Source organism: Antechinus flavipes, chromosome X (genome assembly GCF_016432865.1).
Source record: "Antechinus flavipes isolate AdamAnt ecotype Samford, QLD, Australia chromosome X, AdamAnt_v2, whole genome shotgun sequence".
NCBI classification, from domain to species: Eukaryota; Metazoa; Chordata; class Mammalia; order Dasyuromorphia; family Dasyuridae; genus Antechinus; species Antechinus flavipes.
In genome coordinates, this window is record NC_067404.1 from 85,285,434 (window position 1) to 85,303,380 (window position 17,947).

The window sequence follows — 17,947 nt, forward strand, 5'->3', positions numbered from 1 at the left end:
CTTGGCTCTGCCCCCTAGAAGTCCTGCCTAACACAGCCCAGCCATGAGACCCAGGCAATGTTCTTAGAAGGTGCTGATCAGCATTGGCAAAAAGTCCCCGACATCGGTGAAAGCACAGATTTGGTTAAAACCCAGAACTCTGGGAGAAATGGGAGGAGAACACTTGGAGGGAAAAGGCTAAGAGGCAGAACCAGAAGCCATGTTGTAAGTGAAGTATACTCTAAATCATCCAGAGAGAAATGGGACCCAGGGTGGTGCTGGGATCATCAGAGGGGCTTTCCATTGTCTGCATACCTTCTGGAGTTCTCTGACCAAAGCAGAGCTGCTGAGCACATTTTTGCCTCACAGAAGGGGCTGCTTCCATGAACGTGATGTGACCCCATAAGGGCGTGAGGACATGGAAATGTAGAAATGTGATGTGAACTTTGGGTCAAGGGAGGAATAGTGGATTGATTGCCTAATCCCAAACTGGGCTGGTCAGAAGAAGTGTTTCATTCTTTCCCCCCAAACCTTACACACACACACACACACACACACACACACACACACACGCGGTCATTGCCTCAACCTTCCCCCAAAACCTAATCTTAAACCTAATTCCAAGGAGCAGTAAGGTGGCACAGTGGATAGAACACTGGCCATGGAATCAGAAAGACTTCTTCCCGAGTTCAAATCTAGCCTAGCTGTGTGACTGGATAAATCACAGTGATATGATTTATGCTGTGGGAGTTTTCACCAAATGATGGCCGACCCCGAAAGAAGAGTTCACGATGGCCATTCTCTTTGGCAAAAGGTAGATTTATTTAGGGCACGAGGTTTCAGACAAAAGAAGGGATACCATGGACACCGGGAATGATAAATAGGAAACAGAATGGGAGTGCATGGGAAAGCCAAGTGCCTCAATGGAACTCCCAATTACCCAGGAGAAGGGAGCTCCCATGGGTTGGGGCATGTCCTCAGCTGGCAGGCTAAATCCTGAAAGGGGCCCTAAAAGCACCTTAAAAGAGTTAGCTGTAAGGAGAAGTGGGGTCGGGAAGCATAGTGGAGTTAGGGGAGATACTATGTGGCAAGGGGAGGAAGGAAAAAGACACCAGAGGCCCCATGGTGGACTGACCCAAAGGAGGGCAAAATCATGGGCCATGAGCTGTTTTATAGGGGAAATTGAGCCTCGGGGCTGTGGCTGGCCTTCTTGACAGAGCATGGCAAAGTGAGACTCCTGGAGACTGGGGGGAGATGGGGAGGAGTCGGGCATTTGACCTAACTTGGATTTCAAATTGGTCCATTTCCCCCAACTGGGACCATGGAGCTAAACCGATGGCTATCAGAACCTTCTGCCTGCTGGCCTCAGGGATCAATTCTTTAGTTTTTCTTGGTCCAAAACAATCTTCATGGTCTTGGCAACTTCCCCTTGTGTGTCTCAGTTTTCTCATCTGTAAAATGAGCAGAAGTAAATGGCAAACCAGTATCTCTCCCAAATGGGATCATGAAGATTCGAACGTGACTGAAAAGTGACTCGAGCCCTTCTATCAGTCCCCAGGCCTTTTTGGCCTGAGATACAGCTCCATCTCTGGTGACATTGTTCAGCACTCACCGTCTCCAAGAAGCTCCCAGTCACCTTCAAGAGTGTCTTCGTGACCAGAAAGGAGGAAACTGTAGCCAATGATGGACAAAAGGGCCTCAGGGTTATCTGGGGTGGGAGTGATGGAGTGAATGGACTCCTGTGGAAGATCACCACCCCAGCAGCAACTCAGTATCCAAACCGGCCGATGGGGAACGAGCCGACTAGGTGGAATTATCTTGTGCTAACATTATCTTGCACAGACAGAGCCACCCTGTACCCAGGCTCTCTGTTTCCATATCTGGAGGTTCAGTTGTAGCTGTCCTCTCCTAGGGTTGTGCCCTACATGCCCGTTAAGCTACTGATGCACAGTTAGCACACTTAACAGCCCTGGCTGGGGCCTTTCCCATAAAGTGTCCCACGACCCCCCTTGTTAACAGCCAGTCTGTGGGGAACTTCACCCACTTGCCCAGCGCCCAGCGTGGCGATGAAACTCCCTGGTTTGGCTTGAGCTTGGGAGGCTGTTGGGGACCTCATCCGAAGCTCCGGCTCTTGGAGGCTCCAGAAAGCTCTTGGGGTGCTTGAGCTGAGAGGGGGAGGAGGTGAGGGGCTGGAACTTTCTAGACGTGGGTGGAATGGCCAGGGCCAAGAGCTTGGGACCGAGCTGGGGTAGCGGGAGTAGAAGGTGGCCAAGAAAGTGCCTTTGGAGCGGCCCCGTGTGGTAGGTGGTCAAGGTGGAGACGGGCTTTACCGGACCCACGGGAGGCACTCGGGTGTGAGAGTTGGGGCGCGATCTCGGATCTCGTAGAGCTGTGCTTGGGGACATACTGGAGCCCAGCATCCCTAGCTTCAGCCTGGGCCTCCAAGGTGAATGATCTGGGAGCTGGGACTTGTTTTGTTTCCTTGAGGCTTGAATGTAGGGGGGTGGGGGGGGTGAGATTGCGTGGGGGGGGGTCACGCGGGCAGGGCTGGGGGGGAAGAGGTAGGGGTTCCGGATGTGACCCAAATCACGTGGAGGGCCGCTGGGACGGCAGGAGGACCCCCACCCCGCTCCATCTCGATGAATAGGGAGGGGAGAGGGGCGGGGCCCGGAGCAGGCCGCGCTCCCACTTTCCCGGGTCCCCGCCCTCCAGGCCCAACAGCTGCCGCGCACGCGCGTGCCGGGACGCGCCGGGGCGGCCGCGCGCACCCTGGCCGAAGACGGCGGCGGAGCGAGCCGCGCGGGGGCGCGGGCGGCCGGGGGCGCGCAGCAGAGGCACGAACCCGAGTGCCCCCCCCCCGCCCCCCGCCTCCTGGCTGGGTCCCCCAGATCAGCCCGCTTCTTTCGCTTCCTTCAGCTCCAGTCCTCGGGGGTCTCCTCTCCTTTCCCCCTCGGGCCCGGCCCCCAGCCGCGGTGAGTGGGAGATGGGGAGTGGGAGACTGGGAATGGGGGGGAGAGGGAGGAAGCAGCCTGATGCCCCTCCTCCAGCCCGGCCCCCCTGGGGGGCAGCCGGGCAAGCTCCCCCGCCCGGCCCCTGTCCCTGGTTCTGAGGGAGCCGGTCCAAAGGCGGGGGTGGTGGTTCGGTTGGGCAGTGCCGAGGGAAGGGAGCGGAGGGGTGGGAGTGGGGATGTGACGCCTCCCTCTCTTCTCCTCTCCAATCTCCCCGCCCCGCCCCTCGGGGGGGTGGGGTGAGGTGTCTCGGGGCTGTGGAGCCTGGGGCTCCGATCCCCCACCTGTCTCCACCGGTTCTCCCTGACGAGGGGAGCTCTGGGTACAAGGAGCACAGGACAGGACAGGTCGGTGGTCTCATCTCTCGGTGCTGGGGGACAGGGGGGACAAGCCAGCTGGCAGGAAGTGGACGCACCCTCCTCCCCAAATCTAGCCCTGGTGGCGTTCCCTTCATCTCCCCTCCCCCGCAGCATCAGTTTCCCCAATATCTATCTTCTCGAGCCCTCGGCCTGAGGAAAGAGAAAGTGAGGTTACGAAGGGCTGATGACCCCCGCCCCCCCCTCCCGCCTTTTCTCCCCTCGGCCCTGGGGCCTGATCAGGGCTGGGGCCAGGAATTCCTGGAATCCAGGGCCCGGCCCCCCCCACGTACTAGACCCACAGCCTGACGCGGGGGAGGTCGGGAGGTTGAGCCGGCCCGTGCCGGCCCCCCCCCCTCGGCGGGTGGGCTTGCTGCCTGGGGTGAGGGCGGGGGTCTCGTGCAGGGGGCGGGGGTGGGCCTGCCTTCTGCCACGCCCTCAGCCTTACCTTTCCCCTTCCCCACCCCCTCGGACCTGGGCCACCGAGCAAAGGGTTAAAAGGTGGAGGCTTTCTCCTCCTCCTCTTCCTCTGTCCCCCGCCCCCCGGCCAGCCGACAAGCAGGTTACGGCTTGGCCTGGGCTCTTGGCGAAAGCCTTCCTGCGCTGCTGCTCCCCGACCTGGCTCAGGCCGAGCCCCAGGAGGGGAACCCCACAAGTGGTGAGGAGGGGGGACGGCTCAGGGAAGTGAGAGGGCCTGGGGGAGGGTGCCGGGCCGTGAGGATGCAGGCAGAGGCAAATTGGGTTTTTTCCAGACGGCTGGAGGTCTGGAGCTTGGGAGTAGGAAGGGCGCTGCCAAAGGAATCCGGCTTCTCCCCAGAAGCAGCAGCAGCGCTCTCCTACGGAGAGGAAGGGCCCCCAGCCCGGGGCCCAACCTAGGAGCTCCTCGGCCTGTCCGCCCCCTCTAGGAGATGGCAGGAGCTACTCTGGCTGCCCCAAGGCTGCTGGGCGACCCTGGGAATTGTATTCATCAGGCCGGGACCCCTGGAACCCCTAGAGGCTTGAGCTTTGGGGGGGACGCTTTGGGGACAAGGGCTCTACGGGATCAAGTCAGTGGTGGGCAGCTTGAGGGCGGAAGAACTTGGGGGAACTAGCTGAAGGCTTGGGCTGTTGGGGGGAGCACAAGGAGTAGAGCCCCCCGCCCAGCCGCCTCAGCTTGGGAGCCAGGGATCAAGGAGGGCTTTTGCTGTGGGCTGGCAGATGAGACCCCTGCCCTGGGCTCAGGGGAGCTACCAGGTGGGGAGGAGGAGGGGGAGGAGGCGCTCCCTCTTCCCAGAGCCTTGTTTATCTGCCTCCCCTGGACTTTGCTTCGGTGCTCCCTGACTCATTCCTGGCCAGGAGCTAAGGAGCAGAGGCAGCTCTTGGGGTGCCTGGAAGCTGGGGCCAGGTCCCAGCTGCCGCCTGCTCTGGCCCACGCAAGGGGAGGCCTGCCAGAACTACGTGCTGGCAAAGGCTGGGAGGGATAGGAGACTTACGTCTGCCCCCCCCCAAAAAAAAAAAAAAAAAAAAAAAACAACCCAAGCCCAACCCTAACCAGGAGGTAGGAGTCACTTCCCAGGGCTGGGGGGGGGGGGGAGGGAGGAGAAGGGGAGGGAGGAAGAACGGCTGGGGGCCTTGGCAGCAAGAGCTTCTCCTCACCCAGGCCCTGGCCCTGGCCCTGTCCAGCTAGAAGCCTGTGCCCCCTCTCACCTGCCCTAGGATGGAGGTCAGAGGGCAACTCATCAGCTCCCCAAGCTACAACTGTCCAGGTACAAACCTCAGGGTGGGGGTGGGGGGGAAGGCCTCCAGGGCACCCAAGGGGATGGAGACCCTGGGTGGCAGGGAGACACTGAATCCCCAGGGTGTGGTCCAGGATCCTGGCAGGGTGGAGGCTTGAGGGCCTGCAGACTGCCTCCAGCCTGCCCCCTGGCCCACTGAACAGCACTTCCCCTGGAAGAGAGCCCCCCAGTGAAGGTGGAGAGACTTCGGGTGCTGCTGGAACGGCAGCGGGGCCTACAGGAGACCCTGACTCTGAAGCTTCGAGAACTCCGGAGGGTGTGCCTGCTGGAGGCGGTGGGTGAAGGGACCCTGCTGCTTGGGATGGAAGGCAGGCCCCACCATAATCTCCTTCCCCTACTATGGGAGCCCCCACAATGGCCCCCTTCTCCCACTACGGGAGCCCCCCCCAATGGCCCCCTTCTCCCACCATGGGAGCCCCACAATGACCCCCTTCTCCTACTGTGGGAGCCCCCCACAATGGCCCCCTTCTCCCACTAGGGGAGCCCCCCACAATGACCCCCTTCCCCTACTATGGGAGCCCCCCACAATGGCCCCCTTCTCCCAGTACGGGAGCCCCCACAATGGCTTCCTCCCACCATGGGAGTCCTCCGATGACTCCCCCGATGACTTCCTTCTCCTACCATGGGAGCCCCTGTGATGACTCCCTTCCCCCACCACAGGAGCTGACAGGCCGACTGCCTGCCGAATACCCCTTGGAGCCTGGGGAGCAGCCTCATCCCATCCGGCGCAAGGCTGCCCCTCTCCCCCCTCAGTCCCGGGGACTTTGTCCCTCTGGGGTGAGTGTCTTAGGTCCCTCAGGAGGGGGCACTGGAAGAGGGACCAGAACCAAGGGTGTGGAGGTTGGAAATAAGAGGACAAAGTCCAGAGGGCCAGCCGTAAGAGCCGGCGTTGGCTGGGAGGGTCAGAGTTCCAAGCACAAGGACCCATGTTCCCCTTTCCCTTGGTCCCTCCTGGGTTGCAGATGCTTGCGCTGGAGACGCTTGAGAGAGAGGTGTCGGTTCAGAGGCAGATCGCCGCCGCCGCCAGACGCCTGGCCTTGGCCCCGGAGCTGAGTGTGGAACAGCGGCGGCGGCGGCGGCAGGTCCAGGCGGATGCGTCTCAGAGACTTCTGGAACTGGAGGAGCAGCTGAGGGCTAGCCGGGCCCTCCTGGGCCTTCCGCTCACCCTGCTTCCCGGCCAGACCCAGCCTCCTCTGCCGGGCCACGGAGGTCCCGGACTCCCCGGGCTCAGGACCCGAGTGGCCCAGCTCAGCCAAGGTGAGCGGGGTGCCCGGCCGACCGGCCGACTAGCTGGTGGGGATCGGCCGAGGGGTGGGCGACGGGCCTAGGGGGCCGGCGGTTCCAAGGGCGGCCTCTACCTTCTTCCCCTAGATGATGCCTCTCGCTCGGAGAGCAGCTCTCTCTCGGAGTCGGCGAGCCACGAGAACGGTGAGTGTGATCTGTGACGGAGGGCTGGGAGGAACCGGGAGCCCAGCTGCCCTACCAAAACGTCCCCCGTCTCTCCTCGCCCTCAGAGGACCCCCACGGCGAGCGGCCCTCGCTCCCCAAGGCCCGGGACCAGCTGCGGGCATCCATATCGGCCGGGGGCAGCCCCGAGCGTAGACAGCCCTGGAAGGCGACCCCTCCTCCGCCGGTCGCCGAGCTCTACGGGGACCTGAAGAGCCGGAGGAACTCGGTGGCCAGCCCTACCAGGTGATCATGTGGGAGAGTTGGACGGTTGAAAGAGAGGGTCCTTGAGGTGGTAGGAGGAGTGCCCCTCGTGCCGCCGGCTCTTCCTGCTGCCAAGTGGCCGCACGCCCCTAATTACCACCCTCGGCCCTCTGCTTTGTCCCCCACTGCCAGCCCCACCAGGACCCTTCCCAGGAGCATCTCCAGCTTTGAGGGTAGAAGTGTTCCTGCCACGCCCGTCCTGGCCCGGGGCCCCGCGCCCCAGCTCTGCAGGTAAGGCCTTCCCCCTCCCCTCTTCAGACAAATGAAAGGATGGGAGTAATCGTGTGCTTGAAAGAGCGGTGCAGTGGTTAGAGTGGGAGTTTTGAACCCAGGACCTATGGAAAGGTATTGGAGGTAGGGGGTCCAGGGAACAATGAACTCGGATGGGAGAAAGCGGCCTCTTCCACGGGACCAGGTGCCTCAGTCACCTCCCGTTTTATTCTGTGCGTTTAAAACCGTGATTCTTCTGAGTGGGGTTCCATGGCTGCCAGAGGAAACCACGTCACCAAAAAGGCAAGCGACTCCCCCGTGGCAAGGTCTGCCCTCAGCTGGCTCAGAACCAGCTTGCCAACCTGTCACGAGGCAGAAAACGCCCGACTGTCGGCCCCTGATGGGGCTCACGCCTCGTCCGATCCAGACCTCCGCTTCAACGAAGGGGAAAACGAGGCTTTGGAGAGAGAAGGCACCTACTCGGGCTTTGACCGGGAGGGAGGGCTGCTGGGGGGGGGGCCCCCTGGTTCTTTTTCGTGGGCCCCGCCATCTCACTGTGTTCCCCGTCTCTCTGTCCCAGGCTGGAGGGCCTTCACTCGCGCCAGTGGTCCGGCAGCCAGGACTCTCAGATGGGCTTCCCACACGCGGACGGCCCCTGGGAGCGGGCTTTCCTCATCTCCGGCCGAACCCGCCGGAGCAACAGCTCCGAGGCCCTGTTGGTGGACCGAGGCGCTGGGATCTCCGGCTTTGCGTGTGCTCGCCTGCCCCCGGAAGGGCCGCCAGTATCTCCGCCCTGCAAAAGCAACGAGAGTATTTTTGAGCGAGCGGCCCCGGTACCCCCCCCGGCCTTCTCCTCTCGAACAGCTGGGCCTCCGGACCCTCCCCGGGCCGCCCGGCCCAGCTCGGCCGCCCCTCCGGCTCCCCGGGGGCGGCCCCTGCCGGCCTACGGTGACCTCCTGCTGGATTACTACCTGACCCGGGGTGGACAGTGCTGGGCCGAGGGCCCGGGCCCCCTTTCCTGCAGGGAAAGTCTCCTTGTCTTCTTTCCCCCAGCTCCTTCCACGCTCCAAGGGGACGGCGGAGGTGGCACGGGCAGCCCCCTCCTTCGAGCCAAGGACCCGGCGCCCCACGGAGGCCCCGGGCGCGGGCTGAGCGGTCGCGCCAAGTCCGACGACGGGGGCCCGCTGCCCGGTTCCTTCTGGGCGGGCCCCGGGCCGAGCCGTTACCACGGTCAGCCGGACCAGGCGGCTGCCGATCCCCGGGTTGGTCACAAGGCTCTGGCCCTCGAGGGCCTCCGGGACTGGTACATTCGAAACGCAGGCTCGACGGGAGGGGGTCCCGTGGCGGGCCTTCACCCCTCGGCCCGGGGCCTCCTTCCAGAGGGCCAGGCCCTGCATCCCTCCCCGTTCCCCTGGCATCACTCTAGCTACCCCCAAGGCCTCCTGCTGCACACTGCCCACGGCACCGCGGCTAGCCCCGAACCCTACCTGGGCTACGCTGGAGTGGCGCTGCCCTCCGCGGCGGCGGCGGCGGCGGCGGCGACAGCCCTACCTCACTCCCTCAGCTTCACAGCGCCTCCCGTCTCCGGCAGGTACTGAGCGAGGGCGCCCGGGGGAAGGGGGAGCCTTGGGGTTCCAGGGTGTGGGGAGGTGGGGCCGAGGGGAGCCCGGCAGTCCCTGTCCTCTGTCTGCTGCCTTTGTTTTCTCTAACGCCGATCTCTTCTCTCTCTGTCTCTGGTTCCATCTGTCTGTCTGTCTGTCTCCCTCTTGCTTCTCTTTTGTCTTTTCACTCCTCCCTCGCCCTTCCCTCACCCCAAGACACTATGCAGACTTCCTGTACCCCCCAGAGCTGAGCTCCCACTTAAGTGACCTGGCACTGGAGGGGGACCGGCCCCTGGACTCAGATCCTCGAACCCCAGGGACGTTGGTCTGACCTTTCTGCCCCTGGAGACACTGGTCTGACATCTCAGTAACCCTAGCTCCACCCTGGGGGTGCTGGTCTAGATTCCTAACGTCCCGTCTCCATAAACCTTTCCCTGCACGGAACCCAGGGATGCTGCTCCCTCGCCCCACCCTTTGCTTCCTGACCACCGTTCCTCCCAGGCCACCCCCCCGCGACCCATCTGGGTCCCGGCTGATGTGAACTGTGCAGGGCCCCCCCCTCTTTTTTCTACCTGCTCCAAGGAACTCTGGATATCGATCTGACCTGTGACCTTCCCCTCCCCACTCTCCCCAGATGGAGGAGGGGGGGCGTGGGCTTTGCGGGGAGGGGCCGGGGCTGGGTCGGACGCCCGCAGGAGAGGCTGGCAGCCCGGAGGCCATCTAACCTCTCATCCTCCCGTGTCTCCTTTCATTGCCATCAGGCCTCCAGCTGGAAGCAGGTGCCAGGCTCAGCCATTCTGGTTTGGGGGCAGGGGCTAGCCGGCGCCTCCGGAGACGGGGGGCTTCTGCCCGAGGCAAGATGCCGCTCGGGGGTCGGGGCAGAAGGCCCGGGGGCCACCAGAGGTCCCCTGCGCGCTGCTGTGAAGATCCGGGGGGAGGGGGAGACGGGGAAGCTCCTCGGCGGGCAGCCGCGGCCACCCCGCTCCCCGTCAGGATAAAGACTCGATGCCGTCCCGGCCGTCGCGACGGCGAGGCGGGGATGCCCGCCTGCCCCTCATCTCCTGAGGATGGACGGCACGGCGTCTCCTCTCCAACCTGCACATACGTGTTCTTGCCCCTCCCTCCCACCTAGCTCTAGTGCTGTCTCATGTGGGCAGCTTCACTCCCCAGGGGAGGGAAGAGGAAGCTTTCTTTGTGGAGGGAGTACAACGGGCCCCCTGGGTGGGTCTCTCCGGCCTCCGGGGGCAGCAACACTGGATCATTCGGGTTTCTATAATAAACAGGTGAATGGTACTGGCCTCCACTTCCCTGACTGTCTCCAGCCTCCCCCCAAACCTCCTTCCCCTGCCCCTTTCAAGATCAAGCCTGGCATTCCTCAGTCTTTGGCCCTTTTAAGAACCAAAAAGGTGATCTCATTCCTCCAGGAGATCTTCTAGTGATCTCACTCACTCTAGGGAATCTCCTTGATTCTAAGTGAGCTCATCCACTCTAGGTGATCTCATTCAAGGCTTTCATTCCATGTCAAAGACAGAGACTTGGAACTACGGGGAAAACTGAGGAGGGACTTATGGTAGTCACAGGTCCCAAAAGTCCATGAAAACCAGTTCAAAGCCCCCACCCCCTTAAAGTTCAACACCAGTGAAACATGAGCTTGTCTTCCGCCCCCTTGTGGTTTCCCCGCAGAGCTCTGGTCCCACCGTGGCTTCAGCCTCCACAACCCTTACTCTTCCTCCTCCGGCTACCCTGCGCCAGCCGGTTTAACTCCGATCCATGCCCCGTGTTCAAATCTGGTCCCCCCTGCTCGTCGGCAAGCCCCGAGCACCCCCACCTTCCTCCACGCTGGCTTCTACTCGCGTGGGGCAGAAAGGAGTCGCGGATCTGGATCGGATGGGTTCGCCACAGACTTTTCTTGGAATCTTCACCGGGCCCTCACTAAAGCAAGGAGATCCATTTATATCCCCCCATCCACTTGCCGGCGAGGTGGCACAGCGGATAGAACACCAGGCCGACCCGAGTTCAAAGTCAGCCTCGGACGTTTCCTCCCTGTGTGACCCTGGGCAGGTCACTCGACCCCGTTTACCTCAGTTTCCTCATCTGTCAGATGAGCTAGGGAAAGAAACGGCCAACCCTTCGGGTACCTCTGCCAGGAAAACCCTAAATGGGGTCGCAGCCACCCACAACGAAGGATCGGCCGGTGCCCATCGGCTCTCCCGCTCACACCCAGGGCCCTTCCCGACTCTTCCCTTCACCCTCAGGATTTCAGTGGCTCCCCTCCCCCCACCAACCCTGTCAGCTGAGAACCTCAGTCAGATTTCTCTTCCCATCACTCAGATCTCACCTCACTACTCAATAAACCCCAGTGACTCCATCACCTCCAGGATCAAATCAAGAGCCCCCTCGCCTTTTGCCATCGCCTCACTCCCCACTCAACTCCTCCCTTCTTCCCACGGCCTTTCCATTCTAACAACTTATTCCCACCCCCAACCGGTAACACTGGCCTCTTGGTTATTCCCGTACAAAGCCCCAGCAGCTTTCTAAAGCAGTCCCCCGGGCTTGGGTGGCTCCCCCTCCTCTCCCACCCCCTGGCTTCCCTGGCTGCCTTCAGATCTTGCCTCAAATAATGGCCTTTTCCCCCAGGAAGCTTTTCCTGATTTTCTTTAATTGTAAGGCCTTCCCTCTGTTAAGGAACTCCAAGTATCGCGTCATCTCCCCGTTAACCTTGCCAAGGGCACCGCCATCCTCCGGGGCGGGCAACTCCTCCCCCTCGCTCAGGCCGATTTTTGTCATCTCGACCTTCCCGGCCTCTCTACGTCCCCGGTCCTTCACTCATCCACCCACAACTCTAATTCTGGCCCTCCTGCCCTCAACCTCCCAGGGTCGCTGTGAGAATCAACTGAGGTAACACTGGGAAAAGCACTTAGCACGGTGTCTGGCACACAGTAGCCATTTAGCAAGTACTTATTCCCTCTCCTCTTTCCTTGGTCAGTTATTCTGAGCAGACTCCAACTCTCTGGGACCCTAGTTGGTGTTTTCTTGGTAGAGATATTGGGCCATGTTGTTTTCGGCCATTTTCGGTTGGGTCTGAGTCTTTGTGATCCCATTTGGGGTTTTCCTGTGATGACGCTGGAGTGTTCTGCCATTTCTTTTCCCAACTTATTTCACAGATGAGGAAACTGAGGCAAACGGGGTCTGACTGACCAGGGTGATGCAGCCAGTAAATGTCTGAGGCGAGATTTGAAAACGGGAAGAGAAATCTTCCCGACTCCAGGTCCAGCACATCGCCCGTTGCCCTGCCGCGCTGCCCATTCCCTCCCCTCTAGACTATCACAATACTCTCCGCAGCAGACCGAGGCTAATCTCCCTGCCTTAAGCCTCCCCCCCACCCTCCCTCAGCTATCAAAGCAATTTGCCTAAAGCCCAGAGTTGCCACTCTCCTGCCTATAGAGTTCTAGTGGCTCATTAAGCATCGCATATGAAGTCCACCATTTGCACTGCTTGGCTAATTTCCGGTCTTCCTATGGCTTCCCCCACTTCACAAACTCCTGATCTAGTAATAATCCGTCTCCTTGAAGTCCCCAGAACACGCTCCTTCGTCTCTCATCTCTGTCCCTTTGCCCTTGCACCAGAGGGTCCCTATTCCTGGAAAGCTCTGTCTCTCCTCTCCACTTCATTTTCTTGATTTTTTCCAAAAGTCAGCTGACATCACACCTGCACGATTCTCTTGCCCTCTCATCAGGGCCTCCCTTCTTGGGCCATCCCCTGTGCCACCTGCCTCTGTTTGTATCAGCCTTTCTGGGCGTTTTGCCCCCGTGCCCTCCGTGTTTAACTGAGGCGTAACTGCCGCCCCGTTTCCAGTGGTCTTTCCTAGCGGGTCCTCAAAGAGCCAGGAGTGCCTACCCGGATTTCACAATTTCATAAAGTACCGATCGGTGGCGGAGTCGCCCTGCTAGTCCCATTCATGCATTCTCCAGTTCTAGTCAAACTGGCTGCTTCATTAACTTCCCAGACCATAGAATATTCCACCACCTACCTCCAGTTCTTTGTGTCTGCTGTTCCCCCACGGCTGGACTATACTCCCTCTTTACCTTTACACCCTTTGAAAGCTCAAATTTCCTTAAAGACAATTCAGGTAGCAGCTAGGTTTCTTATCTTCGCAGCTGAATTTCTGAATCAGTTGTCTATAGACAGTCCCGCTGTTGAATAACTAGAACAAAGATCACTATTTAGACCAGAGGGCAAGAATGAGCAAGCCAAAACGTGGCTGACCTTTAAAGAGCTCCCATTTAACTCCGAGAATGGAAAACTGGGGAAATGGAGAAAGGCGCAAGCGCCTAAAGGCAGAGTTCTACTTCCTCTGGAGGTGCTGAACTGGCATTCGGGAATTTCCCCAACAAGAAAGCCAAGAGCCTCCGAACTATCTCAAACGAAATTATGCTGACACAGAGGGTGATGGGAAAAAGGCAACAAGAGTATTAGCCTATTGTTTTTTTAAAGCTCCTCTATGGGATCACAGAGAAGCAGCCTGACTCAGTGAACATAGCCACCGAGACCCGAGTTCAAGTCCCAGCTATGTGATCTGCACAAGTCGTAGCATGTCTCGGTGGACCATGTGGAAGAGGCCCTAGCAGAAGGAATACCCTCACTGAAATCCCAGACCGAACTACAGAATGGAGGATCGTGGCAGATCCGGGATGCTACCATCTCACAAAACAATGAGCGGTAGAGAACGGGAAAACGAATTTACCCAAAACATGGCACACAAGTCTATGCTAAGCACGTGGAGATGGGAAGCCGCAGAGGACACAAGAGACAAACCGAAAGTGTCCCAGACGCTACCACGTCTATAACAAAGTATATTCACCAACCGTGGCGTAGAGTCCTCATCACATTCCCAAAGAACAATCTCTTGGGAAGTAATGGAGAAAAGGGTTCAAACGACAGGCCTTCAGAGGTGTTAAGGTAGACTTCTGGATACCAATCTTACACATATTATACAATAATACAACCGTGATGGCATAAAACAGAAAAGTTTTTGCACAAAGTCAAGGCAGCTCAGATTATAAGGGGAACTGGTAAGTGGGGGAATGATGCTCAGCAAGTAGTCTCAAAGGAATAGAGTCACATTTATAAGAATAAATAAGAACCATTGCCCATTGAGAAACAGTCAAAGGATGCGCACAGGCAGTTCAAAAAAGGATGAAATCCAAACTTCAAATCACTAACTTGGAAAAGGCAAAATAAAACAACACCAAGTTCTAGTTCATGCCCATCAGATTGCCTAAAATGATCACCAAAAAAAAAGAGGAAATGACAATTGCTGGAAAGGATGTGGGAAAATAGACATTTTGTGGCTCTGTCAGCGGAGCCGGGAACAGGTTCAGCCATTCTGGAAAACAATGTTGACTATTCTTCGAAAGTTAGAAAACCTTTGACCCAGGAATCCCATTTCCAGGTCTTTGTTCCAAAGGGATCAGAAAAAGAAGAAAAGGACCTATAGGTACAGAAATGTTTATAGCAGCTATCTCTGGTAACAATGAACAGGAAATTGAGAGGGAGGGAAATGGATCAACAAATTGTAGTATATGAATGTAGTTGCCCAATAGGTGCCATAAGAAATGACAGATGGGATGACTCCAAGAGAAGTGATGAGGCTTGAAGGAATGGTGGAGGTGGGCAGAACCTGGGAACAATTTATACAAACACCTAACGTGACCCAGTAAAAGAACACTGTAAAGACAGAGCTCTTGGAAAGGCACCAATGCTGACTCCAGGCAGGAAAGAAACATGACCCAGGTGGGAATCTGGCAGGGTGGGCCAGGCTTCTTGGCTTTTTCTGTTGTTTGTTTTACGGGAGTTGGAGGGAGAGAAAAGAAATGCTAGTTAATCTGCAAGATTAAATGAATTAATTCATCATTAACAAATGAACAATCTTATTAAAACCATTATATTATTATTTCCATAAGAAATTTTTATTTATTAATTTAGTTTATAATTAATGAACAAATTATGTTTATAATTTATTTTAACATAACAGAATGTAATATATTATAGAATATATATTATTGAAATAATAAAATAATTATAAATATATAAATATAATTTGTAATGATATTTACAATGAATAGATTACATCTAAAATACACGATAAATCAATAAATTAATAATTGGTAAAATGATTTATTTAAAATAACTTATCATGAATATAAATAAGAAATCACCATTAATTTATTAAAAATAAAAATGACAAATAACTGTGAATTGATAAGGGATTGATACATTAATATTTTAACTAAAAATAAGTTTATATAGAATAAATTAACAAGAAACAGGTACTGAAGAAACAGACGAGCCCAGACTTCATTGGTCAGACTCACAGGTGGAGGCGAGCCACAGGCCGATGCATAGAGCGCTCGACTGCTCTGGCCTCCCTCTCACTCGGCAATCCACTTACACTATTTCGGGTTAGCGCATGCGCAACCACTTTATGCGCCCACCCCCTTTCCCAGGACCCTTAGAATATCTTTCTCCTCCTGTCACCTCCTTCCGCCAACCTCCTCCAGAAGGCCGTGCGACTGGAACCGAAAGAGGCCTGGGGGTCGCCTAAATCACCGTAGCCTCGGCTGCGCAGTCCGCCATCTTATCGCCTTAAACTTAGGTCTGGCATCGCGCGGTGCCTGCTGGGTCTTGTAGTTAGTTCGTCCCTCCGCTCACGGTCGGACTGTGGCCGCCCCGGAGACCTGACTTGCTTACCTTACCAGGCGGGCACTTCCGAGGAGGCTGAGAGGACTGGCTCGTTCGGGAGGAAAACCGCAGAGTCGGTCTCCTCGAGCACGTGCCGAGCAACTAGAGCGTGCAGAGAAGGACAACGCCTGCGCTGCCAGGCGGGAGCGGGAGCTCTCCCTCCGTCTTCCCACCCCCTCCATCCCCCGCCTTTGAACCTGCGCACAACTCCTCCCGCTTGGGGAGGTTCTGTGGGAGCCGCCGGAGCTCGAGAAAGAAAGCGAACGCTGCCCTTTTCTCATCGCGTGCCCGAACCCGGTAGCCGTGGGTACCTGGGATGGCCCGCCAGGGGCGCTCGAGCCTTTAGCCTCAAGGAGCTGCTCGGGCTCCTAGTTCGCGTATTTGGACAGTTACTTTGTGCGCATGCTCGCTGTCCCACTCTAGACGCGGGCGAGTCTGAAAAAAAAAAAAAAAACCGCGTCCAAGCTTTGTGGCTAGGCTGCGCGTCATGTCACGCCACGCCATTTCTACGCCACTCTTCCCTTGTGTTTCCTCCCTTCCTCCCTTCCCACTATGCTCTCGCGTTTGGGGAACGAGGGAACACCTGGGGGTCGCCCCTTTTCCAAGGGTCCTTGCTAAGGTGACGGATGAGTTCTGGAGACCAGAGTGCTAAATCGCAGGGCTTCTCCCCTTCAGAGCCCCCGACCTTGGGTGGGAAAGAAAATAGGTGCCCACTGTGTGCCAGGCATTGTGTTGAGTCTCGTTTGGCCCTCCCAAGAGCGCAGATAGCTGACAGCTATCACTGTCCCCATTTGACGGTTGAGGAAACAGGCAAACTGAGCTTTAGCGACAGCCCAGGACTCACACAATAAGTGTCAGAAGCCGGTTTTGAACTTCCTCAGTCCAGATTCAGGAGGCAAGACCAGGCAAGCGAGGGTGGAGGCTTCAGCCCAGGGCGTGCTCCAGTGTGAACCACCTGGAGTCTGCTTTGTTTTACACCCCGGGAAAGCCAATCACTAAAATTCGGGGCTGGACAGTTTGGTCTGTTGCCTAGACTCTAAGAAAGTATTAAGAATGCAGATTAGACTTCAAAGTGCTTCACACACACACACACACACACACACACACACACACACACACACCCTTTTTTTTTTTTTTTTTTTTTTTAAATCCTGACGGGAGGATTAGTAAACTTTTATCTGAACACCTCTATCTCCTCTGGGCTGCTGAGCGCCTATGGGTGCAGTCTGAAGAAGTAGACACTGGGAGACCAAATTGCAACTTGGTGCAACCCTTTAAGTTCCCACTTTGTGGCAGGAAACACTAAAAGAGTCCTGCTCAGAAGAGCTGCTTTTGCAGGGTGGAGCTCCCAGCTCAGGTCTCTGGAGCTGTTGTGCTGACCCCACTGCCGGACGCCTCTGAAACCAGCCAGTCTAACAGCACCAGGCCCAGAAACCACTTTGGAATTGTCTTAGGAAGATTCTGAAGATCACCTGGCAAAATAAAGGAGCAGATGCTGGGGTCTCTTCTCAAAGGATATGGACCGTTTTCAGATAAAGAATCAAACTACTGCAGAGGGTGAAGTATGAGCGGGCCACGTGGTCTCCATGCTATACACTTAGCTAAAAGACAATTTGAGGGAGAATTCACACAAGGCAGATGCTCACAAGGAAGACAGGAGAAGTGATACAAGGACACTGGCAAGGTCTCTCTGAAGAACTTTGGAAGTGATTTGGAACATGGGAGACACTGGCACTGGACCTCCCAGCAAGATGTGGCCACACAAAAGAAGGCCTACCGGCTCTATGACCGAAAGAAAAGTGAATCTGCAATTTAGAGAGAGTTCCGTTCCAAATGTTCATATGGACTAAATGCGCCCCACCTGTGGGAGAGCTTTCTGAACTCCCACTGGTCTGTTCAGCCAGAGTCAGACATATCATCAACTTTGACCTTGATATAGCGATGTCATTTTGGTCCTCTCCTAGAGGACCTCTTTTCCTGCAGGGTAAGAGAAGTTTCTGTACCCCTATTCAGTATGGCTCTTTGAGCCAATTTGGATAAGAATGAGGTTTACTCACTGTCCTTCACCTCCCTCTCTTCCCCTCCACTGTAAAAGCTTTTTCCTTGCCTCTTTTTTTATGGCAGATAATTCGCACCATTCCACTTCTCCCTTTCCTTTTCTCCCAGCACATTCCTCTTTCATCCCTTAATCACATCATTTAAAAAAAAAAAAAAACATATCGTCCCTTCGGATTCAACTCACACCTGTCTATATAAACTCTTAAGTGCCATAATAGAGAAGGTTGTAATGAGTTTCAAGTATCATCCTCCCATATAGGAATGTAAACAGATAAACCTTATTAAATTCCTTATGATACCACTTTCCTGATCATCTCCTTGTGCTTCTCCAAAGTCCTGTATTTGAAAATCACATTTTCCCTTCAACAATTTTCATCACGAATGCTTGAAAATCCTCTATTTTGTTGAATGATCACCTTTTCCTCCAAAGGATTATACTCAGGTTTTCTGGTTGCACTCCCAGCTCCATTGCTCTCCCGAATACCATATTCCAAGCTCTCTGGTCCTTG

At 56.4% G+C, this 17,947-nt stretch overlaps 1 protein-coding gene and 1 long non-coding RNA gene across 7 annotated transcripts; one reads left to right on the forward strand and one right to left on the reverse strand.

The window, feature by feature from the left end:
- Positions 1–777: 777 nt before the first annotated feature.
- Positions 778–2,472, reverse strand: LOC127542380 (uncharacterized). Its single transcript, XR_007948656.1, has 2 exons — positions 1,592–2,472; positions 778–1,430 (listed from the first exon to the last, which is right to left on the reverse strand). It is a non-coding gene; the product is annotated as an uncharacterized LOC127542380 (long non-coding RNA).
- Positions 2,473–2,833: 361 nt separating this feature from the next.
- Positions 2,834–9,932, forward strand: CCDC120 (coiled-coil domain containing 120). Of its 6 annotated transcripts, none has more exons than XM_051967920.1 (10): positions 2,834–2,951; positions 4,983–5,088; positions 5,262–5,392; positions 5,779–5,895; positions 6,081–6,375; positions 6,490–6,546; positions 6,633–6,810; positions 6,961–7,059; positions 7,619–8,629; positions 8,856–9,932. In XM_051967920.1, the coding sequence occupies exons 2-10, from the start codon at positions 5,040–5,042 to the stop codon at positions 8,968–8,970; spliced, it is 2,052 nt and encodes a 683-aa protein (XP_051823880.1). In that variant the 5' UTR covers positions 2,834–2,951; positions 4,983–5,039; the 3' UTR covers positions 8,971–9,932. The 6 variants fall into 6 exon arrangements, with proteins under 6 accessions (XP_051823880.1, XP_051823885.1, XP_051823883.1 ...); XM_051967925.1 differs by having other exon boundaries at positions 9,401–9,932; XM_051967923.1 differs by lacking the exon at positions 2,834–2,951 and adding an exon at positions 2,983–3,334.
- The last annotated feature ends 8,015 nt before the right edge of the window (positions 9,933–17,947 follow it).